This window comes from Scaptodrosophila lebanonensis, unplaced genomic scaffold, assembly GCF_003285725.1.
Source record: "Scaptodrosophila lebanonensis strain 11010-0011.00,11010-0021.00 unplaced genomic scaffold, SlebRS2 tig00000024-arrow-pilon, whole genome shotgun sequence".
NCBI classification, from domain to species: Eukaryota; Metazoa; Arthropoda; class Insecta; order Diptera; family Drosophilidae; genus Scaptodrosophila; species Scaptodrosophila lebanonensis.
This window is the reverse complement of record NW_022060538.1, coordinates 13,542,791-13,570,465: the sequence shown is the minus strand read 5'-3', so window position 1 is coordinate 13,570,465 and position 27,675 is coordinate 13,542,791. Positions and strand designations below refer to the sequence as shown.

At 41.9% G+C, this 27,675-nt stretch overlaps 2 protein-coding genes across 3 annotated transcripts; both read left to right on the top strand.

Moving 5' to 3' along the window:
- The first annotated feature begins 7,649 nt into the window (after positions 1–7,649).
- On the top strand, positions 7,650–9,642 carry LOC115620964 (leucine-rich repeat-containing protein let-4-like). The gene is made up of 2 exons (XM_030514485.1): positions 7,650–9,392; positions 9,493–9,642. The coding sequence occupies exons 1-2, from the start codon at positions 7,704–7,706 to the stop codon at positions 9,508–9,510; spliced, it is 1,707 nt and encodes a 568-aa protein (XP_030370345.1). The 5' UTR covers positions 7,650–7,703; the 3' UTR covers positions 9,511–9,642.
- A 14,637-nt stretch (positions 9,643–24,279) lies between these two features.
- On the top strand, positions 24,280–27,489 carry LOC115620567 (DNA polymerase iota). Of its 2 annotated transcripts, none has more exons than XM_030513858.1 (3): positions 24,280–24,300; positions 24,986–25,950; positions 26,005–27,489. In XM_030513858.1, the coding sequence occupies exons 2-3, from the start codon at positions 24,994–24,996 to the stop codon at positions 27,331–27,333; spliced, it is 2,286 nt and encodes a 761-aa protein (XP_030369718.1). In that variant the 5' UTR covers positions 24,280–24,300; positions 24,986–24,993; the 3' UTR covers positions 27,334–27,489. The 2 variants fall into 2 exon arrangements, with proteins under 2 accessions (XP_030369718.1, XP_030369717.1); XM_030513857.1 differs by lacking the exon at positions 24,280–24,300 and adding an exon at positions 24,304–24,412.
- The last annotated feature ends 186 nt before the right edge of the window (positions 27,490–27,675 follow it).

Below are 27,675 nucleotides of genomic sequence, written 5' to 3'. Positions count from 1 at the left end.
TTTAATCATTTAAAAAAGTAGATTCATGACAATACGAGAATAATTCTGGAAAAGTTGCCTCATATTATAGTAATAGATAAAAATATATACTTAGAAATGTACTGAAAGAAAAACCAAACATTTGTTTGGTCTCTCCTTCAGAGGACTTTGAGACATGGTAGTAATATCTATTGACAACAACGCTGATAATCGAGACAACAGATGAAGCGGCACTCGCAAAAAATATGAGAAAAATGTCTTTGAAATCGAAACTATGAAGAATTTATGCCCTTTTACGACTAGGAGAAAGGATATAGAAGAAAAAATGTATTATATTCAACAAATTCCAGAGTTCGGAAGGTGTAAGGCGTGTCTAATATGTTTTATGTGCACGTATGTATTGATACACTTCTTATTTTTGAAAACTGTAAACGAATTTATATTTCTTTTAAATAGTTTTTTGTATTATACTTGTATACTATATTTTCCTTTATTGTGATATATATTTTGTAAATTGATATTATGTATGTATTTTCTTTATACCTAATATATATGAACATTATTATTGAGCAGTCTCCACTGTAATAGATTTGAATGAACACTTACATATAAGTGTAATTGTTTAATTGCGTTGAGGTGTGGAGGCATGGAGGCGCCTCATTCGGCACCCTAATTTTTAATCCATGTTATTTTTCTCTATTTTGTATATTTTTTGTTTGGCTTCTTACCTAAATGACTTGCACATTCTGTGCTATTTGTCCCCCCAACAACTTTGTAGTTTTTTTTGTTTGCGCGCTTAAATTGTAACGTAATTGCTTTGGGAAGTGACAATTGTTGAACGATCTTGTGAATGTGTGTGTGTGTGTGTGTGTGTGTGTATGTCTGTTTACCTCGTCAATTGCCAAGCACTGTGAAAACGCACACATGTTGCCACAAACCCTTGTGGCTTTGGACTTTTTAACTTGCCAACAAAAGGCTCTGCCTTGTCAAATTCAGAAGCACAAGCACAAGCAGAAGCTGAAGCAGAAGAAGCAGCAGCAACAGCAACTTTGAGATAAAACAGATGCTAACGGTCAGATAAACACAGCGACGTAATTCGTGTAATTATATTCTCAATTACCAAAGTGCGTTTGCTCGACTGTCAGAATGCCAGACAATCAGACGGCTGATGCTGTCTCTTGATTAGAGAACCCAAAAGCGTTTTCGAATTGTCTTTTTTCCTTTTAGCTTTTTTCAGCCTTTTCTGCTTCTGCTTCTGCTTATGGCACTGTGACCGAAATATGAAAAATCAAAAGCAGGGCATAAAACAACAGCAACTGTGAAGGCAAATATAGCCATGAAGGAGAGATAACTCCTAAATGCTGTTCACTCCAACACACATTCATACTCGTATGTACATACATACATACATACTCGTACATAGAAGGGGGACATATGCAAATGGCAGTCGTCCTGCGGCATCGGGCAAGCCAGCAACTTAAGTGGTTTCTGTGCGCTGCTCAGGAAGCTGCGATGTGATGCCTACTACGATATGATATGATTATGTTAAACGCTCGTTTTGTTTGCTCACTCACACACATACACAAACAAACAGAGAAATATATATATATATAGAGGCACTGTCATTGGTCATTGGGCGTAAGCGCGGGCAGCTGTTGCGACGGCGACTGTAGTCGTCATGCTCTCTTAACTGATTTTCCAGTCTATGGACAGAAAGGAGCAGCAGCCACAACGTCGACTGCATTCAGTTCAGTTTCAAGTTGACGATTTCATAATTCAATTTACAAGATAAGGCAAACCAGCCTGCCAGCCTGCCTGCCTGCCTGCCCGACTGCCAGTGAGGCAACCTAACAACAACCACAACTCAACTACAACAGACAACGGTGGTTTGGGGCGTGTTGTGAAAAGAAGAAGACAACTACAACACACAAAAACCTTTTAATTAATTATGCATCAGCGATTGTGATTAAATAAAATGAGGCGCAGTCAAATTTTTTTACTTTTTACTTATGTTTCTGCCATAGAGAGTCATAGCACAGCAGTTTGTGAATGACACACATTGCGCATACGCCACGTTGCACAAAATTAGAGATTGCAGCTTATCACATTTGTAATGCTTAGTGATAGTAAATATCTTCTTTTGAACATTGCGATGAGCATATGCAATCGTTTTATATTATTTATATTTTTCATTTGCTTCAACATCAAAATAATCTTTAAGTGTTTCTCGCAACAAATGAATCACAAGATGTTGCCCGCAGTAGTGTTTAGCCACATGTTGCTGGCAAATCTTTCCTACACTTGGTGCTCAAGTGGCGTTCTAAAAAAGCTTACTTGGGAATAAGTTTCACATACAATCCATACAAATTCCTTATCATTTGGCATTCAAAGTGCTCAAAACCACAACAGATAAGTCACAATTTAGTCGTAATAAAACAGTGGTCGGCATAATTATGTTGACACACGCTATAATTAAATTGATTAATGAATTACAGTCCATAAGCTGGTCAGCCCAAATATAATAGTTTGAAAAACAAATTCTTATGTGTTTCTCCAAAATCAAAAGCGAAACGACATGCAATGTATTGAAGTTCTATTCTTAATAAACAAATACAAAATAAAATAAAATAAAATTGGAAATTGGTCCACGTATAACACTCATGCATTTGCATATAAAGTTATAAGCTACAATTATAATTAGACTAGTTGTTTAAGCTTTTTAACATCGTTCAGCATCATTTAAGTCTTTGTTTATTATATTGTAAATACGGACACATTGGTTTAATTTTGTAACTTACACATTAATTTTAAATAAAAACAAAAAATACTCAACGTATTCAGCATCGCCAGATAGAATCCAGCGGTAATAAAATGTAAAAAATCGTAGAAATTTCATAAATAAGAAAAATTATATATTAGCTGATCTCAAATACTTTTAATTGAGCACATAAAATATTCCTGAATATATTTACAGGGTGCGCCATCTTTTATGTCGGTATGTAGATATTGAATAACTTTGTCATTAGTGAACCGATTGACTTGAGTAGACCAGTGTTGAAAACCTCAGTTCAAGAAATTGTACAGAACCAAATTAAATAAAAATAATTCATACTTGAAAATCGGTTGTTTATTTTCAAGGATATTCAATGTTTGCATACCGACATAAAAGATGGCGCACCCTGTACATACTAAGTATATGAAGTAACATCAGAGACTGCAACTTTTTAGTCTCACTGCTCAGGAACGTCACAACAAGATCAATAACATTAATTATTTATGAAAATGAACATACATGTACATACAAATCATGATGGGAACATATCGAAAAATATGTTTTAAAATGTATCCAGATGATGCAAAATGAAGTTCCCTTTTTGCTCCTCATAACTTTAGCATAAGTTTTGTCATTACTATTTAAAATACAAATAAATACTAATTTTGTATCTATTTAATAATACTAATATTATATGATGTTGGTCACTTGCATTAAATTTGTTTTTTATTAAAGTTATACAAAAAATATGCTGCTTTAGAAAACTATGCATAATTTTAAAATTTTTTTTCTTTAGGCATCTCCCAGCTTTCACAAAATATAAATAATGTTGCCTTAAAAAAAATAATACTCTGCTATTTTTCACATTAAAAACGAACGACCAAAGCTTTATTCATTCCAATAAATAAAATTCGACCAGTGTATACAATCTCAAACTAATGGACGATTAGGCCTCAATACGAAACCTAAACAAGCGCGAAGACACTTACTATAGAGTATAAATTTTACGCTCTTCTGACTTATCAGTAGCGCACATGAACTTGAGCATATTCCATTTGTATTGAGAGAATGAAATATCATACAGCTTTCGGTATATTATTTATTTATTTACATTATTGGAACGTAGGCTATCGGTACACTTAATAAATAATCTGATTTAATAACTCAAACCATCATTATTCTTATCAAATAGCACACATACATATGCGCACTTAAATATTTTTCAAACAATTTCCATAGAAAAAAAGGTCGTGTGCAAATACGCCAAGTCCTTTAATTCTCAGCATAATTTCAAATCAGACAAGCGCTAAAAACATTTCATTATAACGCTACACAATCGGAATATTTAATGATTTAATCGGCAAGCCAAATCAGCAACAACCAGCAACACCAACATCAAGCAGCAAGCAGCAAGCAGCATGCAGCCAGCAGGAGAGGCAACACCTAAAGATCGTAGTGCAGTCATTGCTGAGACTTCAGACGACGACGAGGACGACGGCGACGGCGACAACAACGATGGGGGCGCTGGGGACGGTGGACTCCGAAGTCAGCATCTTCGTCTTCACCTTGCGATAAACTGCTTCAAATTCACAGATTTTAAATTTAAAACGTAGCCAGCGCAGAGCACAGCACAGCATCAAGCATGTAAAACCCAAAGCCATGGCTGCAGATATAATGGCGCGAGTTTCATGTTTACAAAAAGATTATGCAGCAAACAACAGCAACAACAGCAACAACTGCAACAACAACAGCAGCTCCAACAACAGCAACAAACGTGCTGAGCAAGCAAACGTAGCGAGTTCTAATTAAACAATTCGTAGAATTTCGCGTTAATTGCAAGAAAACGACCCGAACGTGCAACAGAGAATTGAAGCTGGCAACTTCCTCCATGCCCCAAACCGAGGTGACACGTTTTACTTATAAATAGTGAGAAAGCTTTGCGCTTTGATTAGGTGCCATTATGTGGGTTGGGCTTTCGAGAGAATGGAAACTAAGTATGTGGGAACTGCGGATGACCCGCATGCCAATTCATCATAGAGTTGTTATTAACATGCAGAATGAAACCGCGTCACCCTCCACCCTCCCATATACAAATAAGCACTGTCAGCTATACCTATGGAGCAGTAGAAGGTCTTACTCCATTTCCCCTCTGCATGCAGAGCGATCCAAACAGAAAACTCAATTCAAATTATCACCGTACAAGATCGACAGATGTTCAACAAAACACAGCGCACAACCGAAGGATGGACAGCGGCTGACTGCAGAGGTCAATGAGGTGCACCGACCGACCGACCAACCGACCAACCGACCAACCGACCGATCCGATCCTATCCAATCCGATTCATCCAAACTATACGATCGTACGCAGCAATGCAAAAGCAAAGCAGTCGCACGTTTCGTTGAGCAAATAACGCCCCGTTTTTGGCAAAATACTAAACTAAACCCCTTAATCTAAACCACTTTGGGCAATGAACGAGGCTGGCCGGCAGATCTGGCGTCGCGATCGACAGCAGCAACAACAGCAACAGCAACAACAACGCCACGCATATTTCGCATATTCCCGGCACACCTTTAACAAAACCCTAACGCAAGGGGATAACTCAAAACCAAAAACAAAAAATTAAAATAAAAAAGGCAGAGAAGATTCTACCAGCTCATATGTACATAAGTAGTATGTATGTATTATGTATGGTATGTATGATGTATATACTTTTATAAGTAGTATGTACATTCAACAAAAGCGTAGAAAGTGAAGAACTCAAAATATGTCGAGTTGTTGTTGCTGTTGCTGTTAGTTTTGTTTGTCGTGGCATTGTCAAGAACCCGCACGCTACCGTCGTCATCATCATCGTCATCGTCATCGTCATATGCGAGCCCATCATCGACAGCAGCGTGCTCGTCATCGCGCATTAAGGGCGGCAGCAGAGGGAGCGTCTCAATCCCAACAACAATCGTCGAATGCCCGAAACTGAAGACCCCAGTCCGCTGTTGAGGCTTCGCGCATGCGTTTGCGCACGCTTATCAGCGCTGATTAATCTGCCATCGCTGCTGCTGATAAGCGGTTGCCATCATACGAGCTTGTAGCGTAGTGTTGAGAGCATTTGTTCGCATTCATTCGCATCCATGTCCATGTCCACATCCACATCCAGGTTCCTGTCCATGTCTGCATTGTTAGCACTGTGCGCAGTGGCAGGCAACACTCATGTTTAAATTATGATGGCTTCTAAGTTGCGCCCTGCGTCGCCCGTCGCTAAGGAAGCGATTGTTCCATGTGGGCATATGGGCAGCAGGCTATACTTAGTGTCAGAAGTCATGTTGATGCGACAACTTATTGCTGGCATTAGAGATATGCACGGAATGCCAGAATGTGAAAAGTTTGTTAGAGCAAAAAAACTTCACTTTTAAAAACTAAATTGATGAATTTTAAGAACGCGAATTTGATGCTTTACAAAAATAAGAATATATTTATAAAGATCAATTATATAGTGCCCTGTTCCAAGGATACCGATTAGTTTGTAAGCACACTTAATTTAAATATAGCATACCCCATGTCACATGCCATGGTATACAAATTAGAGCAATTATCTCCGGCTATATAGTATATATGCCTTATGAAAAATTTTAAGCCGCTTCGTTAGGTCGTTAGACTGTGACGACAAAATGGTAAATTATTCCTGATTTATATGAAATCTTGTCCATTATGCATTTGTTTTTATATGGTGTATGATTTTGCATTAGGGTTTTGCAAATATATCCAACAGATAGAGGAAGAATCTCCATAAAGTAAAAATATATTCCTGACTAACGCAATTCCATAGCCACATCCGGATGTTTGTATAGATGAGCGCCATGATTTCGAAAATGGCTGACCCCACCAAATAGACCAAATATGTTATATAGATCATTTTAATCCCAAATTAATTTGCTGATACTGTTCGCAATGCCAATGCAGAATGAACTCAACTTATTTAATTTTTTTTCCGATAAACATAAGCTGTTGATATACTTAGGTAAGACTATATACAAGTTTTGAAAAGCCTTATAAGCGAGGCGATCGTAAATAGGAACAATCCCATCAAATTACAATAATATCTAATAAACGCCTCCGACTCGATGAAGGAATTTTATTTGGCATTCGGAACGGCCCCAAATCACAGCCAAGTATAGAGAGAGGCGTTCATAGATGTCCTAATAAATATTTTAAAATAAAAAGAGAAGCTTAGAAGAGAAAAGTAATTTGGAATTAATAAAGATAATTACTTAAAATTTTAAGAATAAACAAATTAAGACAAAGGAAACTCCGATCCTGTGGGAATGACTTATTAGCCTCCTCTTTTTTTAAAATCTAAACCGGTTAATGTAAAAAAAGAGCTGCACTACTAGGCCCCAAGCTGCAGCAGCGGTTTTATTCTGTTTCTTGTCTTTTGTTGACAAACTATGATTTGAAAGAGTTTGAAGGTCGAGCTCACTTTAGTTTTATCATTGAATGCTATAGCTTTAAGTTGCTGAGAATACATAGTACTTTCCTCTTCAGAGTCAAGTTTGAGAATAAGTGCAGAATCCGTAAATGCAAATGCACTTTCTCATCTAGAAAGCTGCACGTTTCGAATGAGATTTATTTAATTTGAGAGAGCTCAGAGAATGTTTGCTGTTCGACCAAGTCGAAAATTTTCCCAAAGACAGAATTGAACATACGCTTGCAGTGTGCTTATCAGTAGCCAGCAGCGTCATATCGCGCGCTCTTTATAAAGCTCAGAACCCGCAACCGATAAGACGAAACCGCAGCAGTGATTTGTCTAACAAAAAAAAAAAAAAAAAAAACGCAACAGCAGGCTCAGTTTTAATTTAAAGCGAAGCTCGGGCTTTAGTGCTAAAGAAGCTTCTTTGAGCGGCGGTCGTGTAGCAAGTGATAATACTATATATAGTATAATCCAATATTAAAGCCGAGACAATGATCTCGTTTTATTGGCTTCTGCTGGCCCTGCCCGCCTGCTGCAGAATGGTTGCGGCGGCCGAGGAGTCCACAATTGGGAAACTTAATTTGACTGCCAGCTGTCCGAATGTCTACTGCAGTATAGCAGGGCAGAGCAGAACGCCAGCTGGACCGGTGACGGTCGTAAACAGCAGTGTGCCCCATTTGAAGGAGCTAGTCTTTCGCAATTACATTATGCGAAGTATTCCTGTCCAGGCTATGCGCATGGCTCCCAATCTGAGCGCCTTCCTCATGCAAAATTGTGCGATTTATCGTGTAAATCCGGAGGATTTCAACCATGCCCGACAGCTCAAGCAGCTGGTGTTGCAACGCAATCACATCTCACATTTGACTGAGAAGCTGTTTGAGCTTCTTCCCGAGCTGGAGCTCTTGGAACTGGGCTACAATATTATACACACAGTGCATAAGCAGGCCTTCGTAGGGCTGGCAAGTCTTCAAGTTCTAGGACTACAAGGCAATGGCATTAGAACCCTGATGGATGGGGCCTTTGCACCGCTGAAGGAGCTCCAGCATTTGGATTTGAGTGGGAATGAGTTGGAAAAACTAAATAGTACCGCCTTTGCGCAGAATACGAAGCTGGAAACATTGCTGTTGAGTGGCAATAGGTTTGTGGAGTTCAAACCGTATGCACTGACCTCTGTGCCTCATTTGCGTCTATTGGATGTGAGTAACTGCAACACGTTGCCGGAGCTACATGTACAAAGTGTGGACACATTGCTGGCGGAGGGCAGCGGACTGCAACGCTTAGTCATTGCTGGAAGCGTTATCAAGCTGCACGCGGGCAACAATGAGCTCACACAGCTGAGTATTAGCGATAAGCGTTCTGTGCTGGAACTTGACTTGCATACGAATCTGCTGAAGGAGGTGGGAAAGCTACTCGACGGAATGTTGAACTTGCAGCGTTTGGACTTGTCCAAGAATAGCATAGATGAGTTGCGTGCCCCGAATGGCAGTCAATTTCTCATATTGCCCAGTCTCGAGTATTTGAACTTGGCCTCAAATCAACTGCGCTCCATCACGCCCGAGAATTTCCTGCTGCTCGGAGGTCTGCAACACTTGGACTTATCCTTCAATCATTTGCTGCCTTTGACTGTGCACAATTTGGAGCCTCTGATCAATCTGCAGCGCCTGTATATTGAGGGCAATCGTCTTCACGAGTTCGACTATGAGCTCTTCCACCGCCAGCATGCGCATCTGAAGGAGCTGGGCCTATGCGACAACGAATGGGAGTTTGCCTTCATGCGAAAAATGGTCACATATCTGAGTGATCGAGGTGTGCATTTGCCAGCACGATTTGTGCGTCGTCAGGAAGATGCGAATGGCACCTTAACACCCAAGTTCGTACATCAGCTATTCGCCGAGGACCACCAACTAGAAGCTGGAACGTCTCGCACCAAATTCCCAGCGGGCGTAGCAAGTATTCACCCCTACTGGACGAAGCGTGATATTCTGGCCTTCGCCACGCTAATCGTGGTCTTCGCCATTCTACTGCTACAGCTCATTCGTATTCTGCAGGAGGAGGGCTGCTGGACGAGGTGTCAGATGCGCAGCTGGCTGGGACGAACTAGACGCCGACCTGCTGCCCAATCGAATGGAAGTCAGCAAGGCGGCCCTCGACCGCGGCGCCTGAATGAGGAGGACTCTGAAGTATGAACTGTGATATGCTATCAGCTGCTTTGTTGTTCTTGTTATGCTTACACTAAGTAATTTCTCTCTTTAACTCTCTCTCTTTCCCTCTTAAATGCAGTTGAGCTCAAGTGAATAAAATTGTGCGCCAAGTGAAAAATATTTCAATGTCGTCGCTGTGCGAGGCAACATGTTGCCAACGGCCAAGGCAGCTGCAGCAGCATCGGCACATGTTGCTGGCAACACACAAATAAACGAAAATTGCTGTCAATTTAGCTCTGACTAAGCCGTTTGTCTAGGCTAGTTTACTTCTTTTTGTCTCTCTTTAGCGTGTCCTCTTTGCGTTCGGTCTCGGTCTCGGTCTCTAACTCGTTTCAGGCCGTGTTTTCTGTATTTTGCATATGAAAAGCGGACAACAACTACACATCGTCGCCTGCTACAACGACAACAACTACGACAAGCTGTAGCAGCACTTGCAGTCGAGATACATTTACAAGATTCGTACAAAATACGAATTTAAGTTCAAAATAATTGCACGGCATACACACACGCCAGGTCCACTCCAAACCTATGATGGCTTTGTGGACGAGAAGGACGGGGCAGGCGGCAGCATTCGCTACCCGCTGCTGCAACGACCAATAACGACAACGTCAACAGTAACAACTTTAACAACGACTCTGCCTCACCCCGCGCCAAGTCAGCGCACAATTGCATGTGGGATTTGCGTAGCCGTCTTACAAAAAGCTGCCATGCTCTAAGTCTTCCTCCTGTCACCCAAATGTACACTGGTTCGGGACCTCCGATTAGGAGAAACCCTTTATAAGCAAACACAAAAGACCATTAATTTATAAGCAAATTTTCATTGACAGATTTATAATATTTTAATCGACCACCAAATTCACGATTATATCCTCCTCCGTAATTATTGTAATTAACCCGCGACTATCACCACCAAATCGTCGATCAGTCTCACCAGCCCGACGTTGTTTCATTTAATTGAAACTCTCTGTCGTTTTAAGCAGTTCCTGTGGCGCTCCTTGCTGGGCCTCCTGCATTATTTTAGTCAATGGCTGGGCCATAGCCCAATCTTCACGGGTTAAGAAGCTAATGGAAATGCCCTTGCGCCCGGTGCGGCTCGTACTCCCAACACGATGCACATACGTCTCGATGTTGCGAGGGAAATCATAGTTTATAACATGACTGCAAAGAAGCATAGACAGCAGATTAATGGTACGTTATCAGAAGAATTTTCGAAACTCACGAAATGTTGTCGATGTCCAAACCACATGGGGCCACATCGGTGGCCGGACTTGATTTTGGCAATAGCCTTCTCGCGATCGCTCTGTTTGCTGTTGCCATGAATGAATTGGCTGTCATAGCCTTCTAGCGAAAGATCTCTTTCAAGATCCTCAGCACGGGCCTTACGACAGCAGAAAATGATGATCTTGTCGCTTTGTTTCATGTTTTGAACAAATGATTAAATCATTGAATATTTTTCGGTTTCATTCTCTTGCAGTTCTATTATCTGCTTTACCGAATGCGCGACGCTCAAGTCCTGCGATCCAACAGACACCCGCATGGGACTGTTCACGTAGATCTCGACGAGAGGACGCACGCCCTCTGGCCAAGTGGCTGAGATCATGATGGTCTGTCGATCGTGATCGTTGTCAAGTCAATATCTTTTGCCTGAACTAGATCATGAATTAATTATAATTCCGGCACCTCGTTCCACATTCGAAACTCCGCCATACATGCAAGCGCTAAGAAAGTCCGAGTATTATTGAAAAAAAGCCCACAACTACTCACACATTCATGCAGCGGAAGGAATATTTTTTCACCTGCATTTGAATTTACAAGACAAGCTCATGAGTGGGCGCCAATATTAGCATTTGGGCACAACCCGTTGGCCACGGGGGATGTCCTGATATTCCGTTTGTATTAGGCCAGGCAGCAAAAAGGCCAGAGCTTTGCCCGTCCCCATCGACCTCGCTACAATATGGGCCACGACTCTGATTGAATAGGAGTCGGCCTTACAAAGCCATGATTCTTAATTTCACCCATTACATCTGGATATCTTTGAAAGCAGTGCTCGAAACGCCAAACGGGATTATGAATGAGCTCGACTGTTTCCCTTTTTTTGGGATCAAAACCTGGGACACACTTATGGTATTTTTTATACGAATGCACTCCACCGCGGGCTACTCCTTATATAAGTTCTTAGTAACAAGAGGCAATTTCCTGCCAAGAGCAACATAGGAATTCAAATGTAAATCGCTGGAATATCTCTGTTTTACATTATTTTAAAAAAGTTTAAGGAACCGCATCTTTGTTGATGACCTTCCAATCGATGCGGTTGGTAAAGCCCGAAGCTGGCGAAGCATCACGCGGTGGTGGAGTATAATCTTCTGGACTGTTACGGCGTTCCACGTCTGCGCCCGGTTTTCCATAGCTTTTCCCAACAAAACCTCAAAGATTCGCCTGACGATCGCCATCTCCGCTGATTTGCTGCAGTATCTCTTTTGCTACATCGCTAACATTGAACCCAAAGCCGACATAGAATGTGTATTCCATTCGATTACCCATATCGCTGCGTACAAAATCTCGATTCCTGCGTTCATCATTTCGCTCGCGGCCTTGACTACCACGACGCATCCGTGAATCCTCGTCATCTCGTCGGATGCTGCACTTATATTTTTCGCTTAGACGTTTTTGTCTTCCAATTTAAGTCAGACATTCTTCCATTATTATCTGTTAGTATTGTATTGTAATTAATTTTCAAGTGCCTGTGCGTTTATTGTTTCTTGAAGTATCTGCGAAATAGTGTAAATTTGGAAACTGACAGCACGGAGGCGACACCGGCGATACGCGGCAAGGGAAACAAAACACTAACGAGCAAAGGCAGATCTATCAGTTATGATAATTTTTTGACGCTTTACTTATAGAATTGAAATACATTTGTGATTTAAATCACTCACATTAAAGGTTCTTCTATTACTTTTTTACGATACAAGTAGAATATCCAAGGGCGGCGGTCCGAGCAAATTAAAATTAGATTTGAATATGGTACAGTGTGGTAAAATGCAAAGAAGCAGAAATATATCGAAAATATTTCGATATACAACACCATATTATCTTTCCAACTCAGTTAACATTCTTTTATTATTGAACTAAACACAATATTATTTGTAGTCATATGATAGGAAAGACCGAATTGCCACTCAGCTGTGCAGTATCGAAAGTTTTGAAGTAGATTATAGATTCTGTAGGGTTTCAGATTCATTCATTCTTGTTGTTCCTGAATCACGCGTTTCTGGCTAATTTCTTCAACATACAAATTACAATTCCTTATTCCTTCCTTCTGTGCAAGATGTGGTGCCTTTCAAATAATTTCTGTGTTCAGTTGATTCATCGTTGATGATATATGTAAATACTTATAATGTTGTCTATCTGCCGTGCAACTCCACTGTCCTGGCATTTTCAGATTGGTATTTAAGAAACCCACGGCTTTGGCTGTTTCTTTAAATAAAGACATGCAGAACATGTTGTCTCAAACAAGTCGTGGTCCTGTCAATAATTGTTTGCATGCTATATTCTGAACCAGTGTGCGAGTCGCACATGTAAACGACTTGGTCTTGGTAACATACGACATGCTTTGGGTGGAAATTTTGCCATGTTACGCCAGGGTTTTTGGGTTTGTGCGGTGCATTGAGGATTTTGATATGGCATCGCTATTTCTGAGAAATTGTATTTTGATTTATTTATAATGTTGCAGCGACATGCACACACAATGGCAGCAGCAACAACAACAACACTCTATGGGCTTTGCCTATACAAGGACCATGATGGCCTTGCCTTCCCCATTCCTGTTGTTGTTGTCGCTGTGATGCATTTTCAATTTGAATTTATTACTCTGCATATGGGCATCAAAATTTTGATTAAATTAGAAATATGCAAATTATGCATAGCACATTAATTATGTGTTTGCAGATGTGGTCAGCGCGATTAGAGAGCAGAGAGTGAGAGAGAGAGAGAGTGCAGAGAGTGAGAGCAAGAGAGAGAGTCTGCAACATGTTCATCAGTGCGACTTAAAACGCGCGCAAAACGCGTGCGATTGTACACATAATAATAAAAATTGAAGGGAATAAAAAAAGAACACATCGCAATCAAATAACTTCACACCTTGCCGACCGATTGCTGCTCGACTGCTCGCCTGCTCGCTGAGTGGGCGTGAGCCGCGACGTCTCACACGCCTCACGCCACATTTTAAAGTAAAGCGCACGCGGCCTTTGAAGAAATATTTCAACGATTTGTACCGAAAAGAACAACAACAACAACAAAAACAGCAAAAAAAAAGGACGGCACGAAAATAAAACAAATGCGAAAGGCAGCGCCGATAAATGCATTTTGCAATTGCCTCGAATCGAAAGCAACAAAAGCAACAATTTACCAATCGTTCACAGATCCGCCGCAGCCGCAGCCGCCGCAAACTTTGCGTGTCTCTGTCCATTTGGCCGCTAGCCGGGATTTGGCGATTGCAACTGCGGCCCGGGCTTCAGCAGGCTATGGCTATGGCTCTGGCCTCAGCTTCTTTCGGATGGGCGTTGCCGCGGAGGCTGTGCAAAGTGTAAATTTATGATCATGCGATTTTTATCGAATGTGAAAAAGTACAAAGTTTTTTGCACTTTATAAAAAGAAACTACCCAACGGTCTCGTCTGGTCTGGTCGGGTCGGGTCGGACGCACGCCCGCCCGCCCTCCACATGCATATGAGTGCATATCGGTGGTGATGGCGGTTGTGGTGGTGGTGGCTCAGTGGCTCAGTGGCTGGGCAGCATTATTAATACTCGAACGCCGACTGTCATGTTTCGTATTTAGTCAATTTTTATTGAACTTTTTTAGCACTTTATTTTTATTTATTTTTTTCTTACAATTCTGCCTGCGATTCTGTGGTTGTGATTGTGGCGGCGGTGGCGGCGGTGCGACGGCAGTGGTTGCACCCCTTTGACTGTGAGAATTAAAGAGACCCGCTTGCCATAAATCATGCGCATTTTCTGCGTTTATCAAATTTTCGCATACTTGCTTCGACGGAAAATTAGATTTTCTAAACATTTTACGAGCTTGTCACGCCCACACCAAGCGAACCAAGAGGTGCAACAACAATTACATCCCGCTGGCATTTCCCAACCTTTCCGAGGGGCCAGACACAGAGTTAGAGCAGCACGAAAATGACATGGCGACCTGTCTGAGAGCCTGCTTGACAAACAAGGCCAGGGCCCAGGCCCAACTCGCCGATGTCTTTGTCGTCGTCGTCGTCATCGTCATCTAAGACACCAGCGCAGTCAATCATGGTAAATCACACGTGGCTGGTCCTGGCGAGGGGTGGTGGCGAACGGTGGGTGGTTACTGCTGTTAATGCGATTATTTTGTGCATTTTTGGCATCGACTCCGCACACACACACAAAAAGTTAATAAAATTATTTCCAAGCCACTGAACGGCATAAGGCAAAAGGCAATGTGCAGAGCGCACGGCAGTAAAGACATTTTAATGGATGCACGAGCCCCGGAGCCGGAAGACAATGACACGGCCGCACGGGGCTGTTCACAAAGCGATTTTATAGAACCATTGTATACGCTTTCGAGCTTGATTTTCCAAGTATACTATATTTTAGTGCTAAAACATATCAGTAATTTATCTTTTAATTCTTCTATTTTTCTGAATATTTTTTATTTCTTTAAATACATTTTCGGCGCATTTTTTTCAGTGAGAAGACGTTGTCGAAAAATGTTGACCAAGCAATACTTTTTTTTGATAAACTCGTATGTAAATACAAAGTTGAGGCAAGTAGAGCTGTAATGATCCATTAATTAAATATTTTTAATGCTGAAATGCTTGAAAGATATGGGTCTGCATTGTAGTGGCCAAGAAAGATCAGTCATTGGCAGTTGGCTTAACTCTATTTTTCGAAAAAATCTAACACAGAAATGACTGTGTATTATTCCGAACTTACAGTACTGCATTCACAGTATTGCAGTATTACGTAAACATTTTTGAGAACCAGCTAACAAGATTATTTTTATTCGAAATACAAGTAGTCAAATTATACGGTATTGACGACAAAAAATTTCCAGGTACAGCACTGATAACAATCTTTTTTGGAGAACCTTCATAATATTCGGTCTGTAATTCAAATATTTTGCCCCAAGCTACAAAATGTGCTCGGGAAATCGACGTGAATCATAACGTCACAAATTACAAGTATTATGTAAGTATTTATCTTATCCTATTATTAAGCTATGGTGTTGATGTTTGGGAATTAGCAGTTTTTTGGATCAATCTTCTCGAGAGATAGGTGTTATACGTAAATTTGCAGAAGACCCCTGTGCTCTATTTGTTCTTATACATTAAACATAAAAAAATAATCAAAAAAAATGCCTGGGAATTTCCCAATGACTTGAAAAACTATATTTTATGGTTTTGGAAAACATTTATAGCAAAACTAGGCTTGCACTCACCACTACAGATTTTCTCATAAAAATATTTTTCAGAAATACATTCACTTTTTTCCTAAAGATTGAGGGTTTTTGAAGAGTTTTGTTTAAGGCTGTCATTGGTTACCCAACTCTACCTTGAGATATGTTTTTGTTTTATTCCCTAAAAAAGGATGAAGTGGCACACTTCGCAGATTACATTGATATTAAATCAATATGAAAAAATAAATGATAGTAGCTATTATTACCAACCACACTTGGAAGTAATATTCTCATAAGCCCTGCGCACGGCAAGTCAATGTTTTTTCCCGATGCAATTGAAGAAGTACCCTGAATTCAGTGGAGAATGGGGCTCTTTGAAATCCTCAAATATATAGCTAAAAGGGATGAATAAATGGGTCATCAAACACCAGAATTAAATCTCGAACTCGACTAATATCATTGAGGCAGTCTAGAAGGAACAGTAAATGGGAGACAAAATTGCTGATGTGTCATTTCTCAGTGCCATCGTCCTGCTGCTCCCGAACCGGCGCCAAATTTTCGCACCGGGCTTAGGCAGAAATTTGTAGCTACGTGCGCGTGAATCCTCTACTCTAATCCATTGTTTAATTTATGCTCCTTAAGCTCCTTCTGATGCTCACTTGTGTGAGCGAGCGCTCATTAAGCTACCAGCTACCCCCACCCCAGTACCTGCCCTCCCACCCACTTGCCGGTCGCCCATTGTGTTGCGTGATGCCGTTAATCGTATTATTTACAGCAAACAGGATCAGCGGCATGACTTTTTGCCTTTTAATATTCTGGGAATCGCTAGCAACTATTGCCATTTAACCATTCCAGCATGCCGCCATGCCACCATCCCACCAACATCCTTCACTCCACTCCACTCTACTCAGAAGTCAAGGCCCGACAAAAGTCTCTCCCACGGGGATATCAATGACATATGTAAAGTGTAAGCTCGGCCAAGAGGGTGTTAAAAACCTGCCCGTAAGCGGTGGCGCGTTCAAAACGGTTCGCGGTCCACGGCCGTGCGCCGTGTCGCCGGTCTGGCTGCTGCGCCCTTGCGGTTCATGTAATGAATATCCGCTTAGCTGGTTAGCTGCTTAGCTGGTCAGGACGCTGTAGTCCTTCCCCTTCTGAATCAAACGGGGCGTCAAGCGGGGTGGCTGCTGCGCATCAAAAACTAAACGATGCACAAATTTATGATCCGAGTCTAGCAAGTGCTCGACTGTTGCAAGGGGTGCGGGCATAAGTTTGCCACTTGGGGTGTGGCTGTTGTGCCAGGCGTGCTATGGGAAATTGGCTGAGTGACTGCCACAATATGCCAGCGTTTGGCTTTGATTGACTTGCCACGAGTTTTCAGAACGGCAATCGAAAAAATGATGTTGCATGTGGCAGTGTGAGAAAAAAAAAGCAAAAAAAAACGCCAACACCATAAATACAAAAAAAAAATACGTTAAAGGTTAAAGGCGAGCTGCAGCTCATTATTGGAAAACACAGTCATTTGTCCTTTTGAGAACTTTTCACGCGATTTTCCATGGAAAAGTCATAAAAACAAAGTGACTGGCGGCAATTAAAAGCGCATGAAAATCTCCACAACACACACAAAAAGTAATTAACGAATGCATTAAAATATACAGACTTGTTTCAAAACAGTAAAACCTGCTTTAATGGCCATTTATGGAGAATGATTTTGGAGGAATTTGATAAAAATTAATTGAACAGAAGATGGAGTAAGTATATGGAAAATCACAACATTTACACGAAACACATGTTAATTAACAAATGTTTAAAGGGCTTATTAATTTGCCTTCGACTAAGAAAGCAGACATCAGCATGATTAGACGGATTAGTATATCCATGTCTGTCAGTCCTGGGAACCTTAAACATCCATACATAGAGTTCTATATGAATCATTATTTTAAGTACATGCAGTGGTAGAGATCGAAACAATCTCCAAGGCTCCTTTTTGACGGCACACAAATATTTTCGAGACTAACTATTCCACATCACTTCATCATGTAGCTGATATAGAAACGATGTTATTCAAGGAGGGTTTTTAAAACTTAGGTTTAAATACTTTGCTCTCTTAATATGAATATTTATGATGATAATTACACGTTAACGACGTTGCCGATGAAAGGATTCGGGAACGGTTCCACTTGTTAATGAAAATGGAGAAAACAACTTAAAACTATGGGTGACAGGGAAGACTACAATATAAAAGCATGGTTATTTGATTTTAAAAATCATTCACACCCTAGTGTACAATTTTAATGGTTTCACTGTATGTACATATATATACATATGTATGTATACGTCCAGAAAGCGACGCAGTGCGACCGACGCGTCGGTGTAATTAGTTTTCCCCCAGATAACGTGCCGATAAAACTCGACAGCGTTTTCTTGCCAGTGTGTGTTTAAAGCCTTTTTCGTTTTATTTTTATTTGCTTGCTTTCTCATTTAATAACTTCTCACACACACGGACAGGCACGGACATGCAGTCAAAATGGAACGGTCCCAGGCAGCGCATTAAGTGGATCCAACCAATTGGCAGGACATGGCCACAAAACACTTTTATGGACTTCTATCGTACGTATGCGGCTGCTGGAAGCCGGAATAAAAAAACATTTTATTGGTCGCTAATGAACATAGCCGGGCTGCCTAGTGATCTTTCTGCCCCCACCTCCATTCCCCATTCCAGGCACAGATTAACGTATTAAAGGTAATCGATACCAACCCAGTATCAGAGTAGCATCAAGGATGTTGCAACACGAGCACGTGATGCGCTAATTTTGTGCTTTGACACTTGCCCCGCTTGAAATCTGGTGGCTGGGGATGGAGGGTGTGGCATGCCCCGTTGCTGCATGTGGTCCTCCGACCAAGCGACAGCATCAGCCGGATATGTCAGAGAGTCGTCGTTGTGGCACGTGACTCGCTTTAAAAAAACAAAGGCCAAATAAAAAGCGCACTACGCGGGCGGGCCTTTTGCTACTTAAGGGTTGGTGGGGGAGGGGGTTGCTCACTAGGTGAAGCTACTGCTGCTTCTGTAATTCAAGACAATGCGCTGCCACAAAAGGACAACAAGAAGAACAAAAACTTTATCGAGTAAAGACAAACAATGAGCTTTAATTTGTTTCTATACACTCAAAAACGGAGGGTGTGGGAGAAAGTGAAAAATAATTCTTGAAGCATAGAGAAATGAGTTTACCATTTCAAGAACTAAATGCGAACAAATATGTGCAGGCATCATGCAATTGATGTTTGAGAAAAACAATCACCAACAAACTGCTAAAATTTTTAAACTAGCTACGATTGAAAATTGTTGAATAATAACACCGCCACAAAATTATATACTTTTTTAAAATAGATTTGAATGAGATATTTGAGTAAAACAATGCCATCAAACTGTTCAAATTTGAATTCCGTACCAATCATCAGAGAATATTTAAGCAAAGTATTTTTACTGATGAATTATTGCAGATTTTAAAGCATTATTCAAAAGCAATTTCGCTTCGTGGGAACAATATTTACATATAAAAAAAAATTTGCGAATAATTTAATTTAAAAATTAATACTAGGGTACTCGGCTTGCGTTGCTACGCCACTAAAAATGTTACCTTTATAACGCCTTCCATTCTCATCACAATATGGATTTATCGGTTTTGAGTGCATAATTGTATTTTATAATATACTTGATTGTTTTATGCCCTAATAGATTTTTATTCTTATTAGTCTATTTGTCCGCTTTAAACTTTTATTAAACTTTTTTGTCCATCTCTCTTCTCATCCCAACAATAAGACAGAGGACCAGGGGCGAACGCAGCTTTTTCCAAACAATTAAAATTTTGATTAAATAATAATAATGCACGATGCGGTAATATATTAATTTTTGCATATGATCAATTGAAAAACTTCAACAAATACAAATCAGTTCCATTTCAAGGCGAAATAGTGCGCCATAATAATGAATATGTGGTCCATCTCACACGCTCTTGCAGAGGACGGAACGTATTGACAGTGTCCTGAGCTTCATCGGTGCAGAACTTCTCCAATTTTCCATGACGGACAAACGAAGACAAATTACAGAATTACATGGAAGCAGACTTATAACATATGTAAATAAATATTCTAACTACCGCGATCAGAGGTTTCTGGTTGGCTCAAATTATCGACAAATTTAAATAAATTTGTTTTTAAGTGAATAAATTTCAGCATTATTATCCATGTTTTATTATTTCCTATTTCTAACTATTTTGATCAAAATCGGTTGAGTGGCTTCGGAACATACATATGTATTTCCATTTTAATTATATGATGTTGCAGTCTAACATTCGCCAGAAAGTTTCTTACCTCGCCAAAAAGCTTTTTCAAGTATGGCAACGTCATGCTGCTCTCTATTGGCAATGCTACCAATCTACTGCTTATAATTGCAAATTGTCGCAAGTAGGATGTGAAGAAAATGTAAGAAATGTACAGTTTTCCATAAATTATGGGTTGTCAATTTTCAAATTAAATGAAAATGTGGTTAACGATTAATGTCGGCTGCAGGGCCTGCACAAAATAATTCCGTGGCTTGCCTTTTGGTTGGCAAATGCAAAATAGACGCTAAACACCAGCTGTGGTCAGCTTTATAATGGCCTCCAAGTTGTTGTAAGTGCTGCAGCTGTTGTTATTGTTGCTGTTGCAATATTACAACTGCAAGCAGAGCAAAAGGCGAGGTATGATTGGATCTCTGTGCATTGGCCAAGGCACTTGCAACAGCAGCACTAGCATCAGCTTCAGTTATTGGCCATGGCCCCGACTAACGACGACGACGGCAATGATGACGTTGGCAAAAGCAACGGCAACGGAACGACCAACAGCAACAACAACAAGAACTGCAACAGCAACGACCAAATTGATGCAGATCCAACGTGATGCTTGTTGGTAATAAAATTGGTGCTTAAACGAATCCACTCACAGCCATTTAGCAATATCAGACATGGCTGTAAAATTAACAGAGCAACACAAAACGAACGAACGAACGAGCGAAAGAGTGAAGGAGAGGATGGAGCAGTGCCACCAACTGAAGACAGACTGGACCGGACTATATCCAGTCGAGCAGCCAGTGAGGCGAGCGAACGGCCTCAAGTTGTTGGTCCATGTGCAATTATTTCTTTGTTGCTGTTGCTCTTGCTGTTGCCTTAATGGGGGGAAGGCGCTTTTGTAAAATGGCAGACTGGTGCATTGCTATGCCAGCCATTGTGTCTGCAAAGGCATCGGGCACCAGGCACCAGGCACTGGCAACAGAACCAAACACTTAGCAACACCCACTTTCTGATCACGACGACGATGCGCTCAATGACGATAATGTGGGGATAATGATGCAGATGATGATGATGATGACGCCGCTCTACTGTAATCGGAATGGCGCTGACTAAATGCGATCCCTAAATTGCTCGCTTAAGTGCGCATGAATTTATGACAAAAAGCCCCAAACCAAACCTTTTGATGGAACCTCGAACAAATGTTACTATATTGATGGTTCGTCCTCGTTCCGTCGTCCGTCTTTTTGAGATTTTGGTAGTTCTGACAAGAGCAGACCCTTCCCTGCCCCCACTCGCCTGCACGATCGCATTAAATTATTAATTTAATGGCAAAAACGTTATGGCTGGTTGCGGTACGAACCCCCCTCTTTTGGGCAAGCGTTGCACACACGGGAGGCGTTTCTAACAATTTTATGCCAGATGAGCGCCTAAATGATCGCGATCAGTTGCTGCCTCAACAACAGACCCTGCGGCCATTGCTGGGGCTGATGCTGATGCTGGGGTCAGCGAGCACCGTGCGTCCACTTAAAGCTCAGACAATCTTCATTTACGATGCCCAACTGCAGGGCATACAGCTGCAGCAGCTGCCCTCCCTCGCCTGCCCCGCCACTACCGCCCGCTCCAGCCAGCATCCGGCAACATTGAGGTGTTTATTAAGGTGTAATGCAATTTTTCATATATGTATCTCTCGCACACTACTACTATTCCCTTCTACACAAGGTTTTGCGTGGGCGGAGCAAGTGGAAAATTGCAATAATATGATTGTGAGCGCGTATTTTCTTTGCAACAAAATGGCCCACAATACACGAAGAAGACCAACAGCAACAACAGCCACAACAACACTAGCAAGAAAAAAATGTGTGGCAACATGTTTGAGGTTTTCGCTTTTCCGACATAAATAATGGTCATAAATTGAGCATGGCCGGAGCTAAAAATTCAGTATTTATAGCCAAATGATAAAAATAAGATTTATTAACATTTTGCTGCCCCGCACCAAGCCACCAATACATCTACACAGGCACACGTTCACACACACACACACCCCAAAACAACGCCGGCTATAAGGACGATGTGGTTGAATGGGAGCTGGAGGGGAAGGTGAAGCCACCAACGCGAGTGCCACGGGAACATCCGTTTCGCTTTGCCATGCGGCTGATCCTGCGCCTGCCTGTGTGTGTCTCCTGATGTCTTTGTGTGTGTATACATTTTTATTTTCATTCTCAAAATGGGAACTCGTGAACAGTGGTGACATAATTTGCAGCTCCATACAAATGGAACATTAAAACTAAATCCGAATATGTTGAAAGTCGCAAGCAATTATTGGGTTTTTATTAGAATTTTGCGCTATCTTTGAGAACGGATTGCCAAATTGTTGGGTTAAAATATTTACATTTGCATTTATATTATAAAACCAAACGAGTTCCGTCACTGGTGTCCGTAAAAAGATGAAGAACGGCTGAGGTACCATTAACTTCTCTTCGTATTACTCGATTCGCATGCATTTTGAAAATGTAAAGAAATACCTTCAGATTTGAGCGAATCTTACTTGTATAGTAAAAAAGTTATCTATTTTTCAATGTGCCTTACTTCAACACATTGTTTCCTAATGGCTTGCAAGCCATTTATCACACAACAAGCAATATACCCTTACCAATACATTAATACATTAAACTCTATTCTATTCGCTGGGTGTTGAGTCTGGATGCAACCATACAGGCGGATGGACAAACGGAGTAATATACTTACTATTAAGCCGTTTTATGTCATTCTACCTTCGTTTTCCTCAATTTTTATCCACTTAGTCGAGATAACATAAATTAAGTGTGCAAAAAAAAAAAGTATTCAAGGTGGGGGTTATTCAAATGATCAATACTTGGTTACTTGTCGTCATTACCGCTCACATAAATACTCCTCATAGGTCGATAAACATAAAAATGTAAAAATGTGTTGCACAGTTTTATCCGGGAGTCGAGCAAATTTTGGCTTGCATTTCCGATTCATTAAATGTACATATGTACATATATATGTATATACAAGAAAATCTGCAAAAAAGAAAGAAACTACATCACTGCGTGTGCGAATAAACGACGAAAGGCTCGACCACCCCCGACGACTAATTACTCTCAGGTTTCGGACCATTTAAAGTTCACAAGAAGCGAGTCTGCGGGATGGTTCTGTTAGGTAAGTTCTTGGGCAGATGGAGCTCATTAATAGCTAGTGAGACACACAAACGATTTTATGCCAAATTTAAGAGCTCTGTCTCCCCCCTCCTTTGCCGTACTATATAGGCGTTCCACAATTAGTGCAATCGACGTATTGCCTGCAGCTTCTGCTGGCAACAAACAAGATTTCAATAAGCCCCAGTCGAAGAACATAAAACAACAAAAATCAACCAAAAGCAGCAACAACCAAAAGCAACAACAACAACATCAACAAGAAGAGAAACAGCAACTGCGACGCACACGCAGGCTGATTTTAATCAAATTCACAGCATTGTTTGCCTGTCAAGCAGCAAGCAGCGATTATCAGAGAAGGAAGGACGAAGAAGGCGCAACAACGACAAGGCGTAAAGGCCTGGACATTGGGAGCTGTTGTTATTTTTGCTGGTGTTGTAAATTCCAAGCGTATTTCTTCATACTGCACCACCAGAGGCAAAACAGCAACAAGCCATAAAGCTGCTCCACATTCAGCCAACGCGTGACCATAGGACGCCCCAAGCATTAGGCACCCACCCACTTTTTGTAACGCGCTTGGCTGGTTGGTTGGTGGTGATTGTTGCTGATGGTTTTATGGAATGCGTCGCTCAAACTGCCTTTATCATGTAAACTGTATAAAACTCATGAATATCATTAAAGCCGAAGGTAATCATAAAATTATTGCAATAACAATAAATGCGTTGGTGTGCGATGTGCGAAGCGCGAGACTTCTATTTATGACGGCTTATTCACTAAGTACTCAACGAATCAACTAAAGCTGAAATTCAAAAATTTAACGCCAGATTATCCAGACCTTACTCAAGCAGGTTGACAGCACTTTTTTGTGCGCAAGCTGGCAGCCCCATAAATACTTATCTGGCATATTAATAAAAGTACCCTGATGGTCACACTGTAGCAGTGCGAAAGAGCAGAGGAAGAGGTGAAAAATGAAACTAAGAATTGCAATTGAAAATTAATTGATTTATAATTGTTGTTTTGTTTGCTAAACACAATATATATAGATGAACAAAGAATAGTCCTATGAGTACCCGGTAACGAGTTACAGTTAATTGGTCGATTAAATTATCACGGTTTGAAAATTTGTTATTTTTTGTTTTCTCGCAATTTATTTAATGCGTCATCGTTGACACCATAATTATTGTGATATGTGCGAATATGTTGCTAAACAGAAACTAACGATTAGCCGGTACACGATTTTGGTCATATCTATTTCGCCTTTGTTTGATTAGAAAGTTCGTTGTTTGTTTGTGAATGCGAAAGGGGCTGGGAAGGGGAAGAGAAGGAGAGAGAGTGAGAGCGCGCGTCGGCACGCAACAGCGACGGACCGCGCAAACTATGTATAATCATTACCCGCAGAAGTTCCCCGTTTCGATGCCATCGAACATCAGCGCTCCCTCCCCCACCTTTTCTTTTCATTATAATTGTCAATTTGCTTATACATAGACGCTTGTGTTGCGTTCAATGACGAAATGGCGACGACTTTGTTGTTTAGTTTTTTTTTTAATTTTTTGCAAAGGTCACGGGCGGGGAATGCGATGGCATATGTGTTGTGCTCTTCAGTGGCCAGAATAAATGAATTTATAACGTCTTATGTTTATTCTTAGGCGCCATCATGGACTTTGCCAGCGTGCTCAACAAAAGCGAGCCCCACCAACGAACCATTATACATCTGGATATGGATTGCTTTTATGCTCAGGTTGAGGAGATACGGGATCCAACGCTGCGCACGCGTCCCTTGGGTATACAGCAAAAAAACATTGTGGTTACCTGTAATTATGTGGCACGAGCGCAAGGTGTCCGGAAGTTAATGCTTATCGCGGAAGCGCAGCGCTTGTGCCCGCAGTTGGTGCTGGTAAATGGCGAGGACTTGGCACCGTATCGTCTAATGTCGCAAAAGATCTTTGATCTGCTCTTGAATTACACGCCCGCCGTTGAGAAGTTGGGATTCGATGAGGATTTTATGGATGTGTCGGCGCTGGTTGAATTGCGTCAAGCACATGCTCCTGAGGCACAACAAAAGCCTCCAGTTGGGCATATTTGTCCGTCGGATGGTACGCAGTTGACCGCATGTTCCTGCGGCTGTGCCCAGCGATTGGCCATTGGCACTCGGATCGCACAGGAAATTCGCGAGGAGCTGCATTTGCGATTGGGCATCACCTGTTGCGCTGGCATAGCTTACAACAAGTTGCTGGCTAAGCTCGTGGGCAGCCAGAATAAGCCCAACCAACAGACGGTATTGGTGTCCACCTATGCCGAGGAATTTATGCGACAACTGAATGATCTGCAAAGAGTTACGGGCATAGGACAAAAGACGCAAACGCTGCTACTGGAAGCGGGAGTGGCAAGTGTGGAGCAACTGCAGCAATGCGATATGGAATTTATGCGGAAAAAATTTGGCTTTGAGACTGCTACGAAGCTGAGGGACCTAGCCTTCGGCCGTGATATGAGCTCTGTACGACCCACGGGAAAACCGAAGACCATTGGCATGGAAGACTCTTGCAAACCGATATCAGTGCTCACAGATGTAGAGGAAAAGTTTCGGATGTTGCTTTTGCGGCTCGTTGAGCAGGTAGGTGAAGTTCTATACTGATTTTGGTCAACACTTAACCTGTCCATTTCATAGGTTGCGGAGGACGGTCGCATTCCGATTGCTATCAAGGTAGTGCTGCGTAAAAAAAGTGCTGATGGTAAAAGCCATCGAGAGACCAAGCAAGCCAATTTTCTGCCTTCCCTTTTTAAAACGATTTGCTCCATGGGCGAGACTGGTGTAGCTAAGGTGCAGCTGGCTGATGGCGCTCTAGACAAACTGCTGAAGATAATCATGAGACTCTTCGAGCGCATTGTCGACCTCAGTAAGCCGTTTAACATCACCCTCATTGGACTGTCGTTCTCGAAGTTCCAGGAGCGCAAAGTGGGCTCCTCGTCCATAGCCAATTTCCTAATCAAAAAAACCGACCTGGAGGTTCAGTCCATCACATCCTTAACCAACACAAGTCTCACAAGCCCCACAGCTGAGAGCCCCACCACGGTGTCCAGTCCAGATGAAGCAGCCTTTCGTTCCTCTCCCACCACATTTAAGCCAAGTGATCAGTTCTACAGACGCCGTGCCACTACAGCATCACCAATTCCTATGCTCTTGGACAACGGCTCTGAATCGGCGGCTACCAATTCAGACTTTTCGGATTTTTCCGAAACAGAAGTCGAGCCCTCGCCGAAAAAGAGTCGCGTTGGCCGTCTTTTGGTGTCCAAACGCAGTCGTCTGGCCGCAGATGTCGGTGAGAGCGCCGCTGATGTTGCCTCCCCGAGCAAGCTGCGCGTCTGCGACCTGCGTCTGAATTCGCGCGATAGCGAGAAGGATTTCCCCATGAGTCCCACTACCGCATGTACGCCTTCCACATCGGCAGCTGCTGCGGGCAGCGCTAGCACTCCACGCTTCCGCACCATTCAGCCACCTAATACCCTTCTTAATCGCATTGACGGTAGCTTGCGTTTTGTAACGACACGCACGGCAAGTCGCCTTAGCTCCAATGCCAGCAGCACAGCCTCCTCGCCACTCCCCTCACCTATGGATGATTCAGTTAGTGCGCCCTCCACTCCTACGGCAATGCCCATGCTTCATCATGCTGACGCTGCCGACAATTTTGCTGCTCCCAGTGTCAGTACATCCATGTCCACAGATGCACTTTCGCACATAGCCTGTCCAGCTGGCGTGGATGCCAAAGTGTTCAAGGAATTGCCGGTGGAATTACAGAACGAGTTGATTGCATCATGGCGCAGTTCGCTGGTGGCGGCCGTCACCAATGGCAGTGGAGATTCTTCTAGCCAGTCAGCGGTGCCCTCCCCAAGCAGCACGACCAATGCGGCCACGGCAAGAGCAGGTGGAACCACGGCAACAGCTGCGAGCGCCACGCAAAAAAACACCTTGTACCGGTACTTCCTGAGGAACAAGTGATGCACAGCATTCAACGAGCGGCAGCTACAAGTGTCTATTTTAAGCCCACAGTGAACATTTGTATATTTTTGGTACTCATATGTGTCTCTAATTTAATGAATCGTCCATGTGCGAGAGATGCTACTACAAATACAATCATGAATCTTGGTTAACGTACTATTTGCATCAGCTTATCATTTCGTTAACGAACGTCGATTAAATCGTACGAATCCGGATTATTTCACTCCAGTAGTGGGTATTTTCGTAAAAATGTGTCAATATCTGGAAAGGTGTTTGTGATTGGGTTGAAAAAAAAGGCATCTGCTTCGTCGGCTTATAATGAATGCATTATGGCTTCCTACA

What these genes read in the sequence shown, in the direction of transcription:
- LOC115620964 (XM_030514485.1), top strand. Translation starts at nt 7,704, where the DNA reads ATGATCTCGTTTTATTGGCTTCTGCTGGCCCTGCCCGCCTGCTGCAGA.
- LOC115620567 (XM_030513858.1), top strand. Translation starts at nt 24,994, where the DNA reads ATGGACTTTGCCAGCGTGCTCAACAAAAGCGAGCCCCACCAACGAACC. An exon ending in TTTTGCGGCTCGTTGAGCAG is followed by an intron (nt 25,951 to 26,004) that starts GTAGGTGAAGTT and finishes TCCATTTCATAG; the next exon opens with GTTGCGGAGGACGGTCGCAT.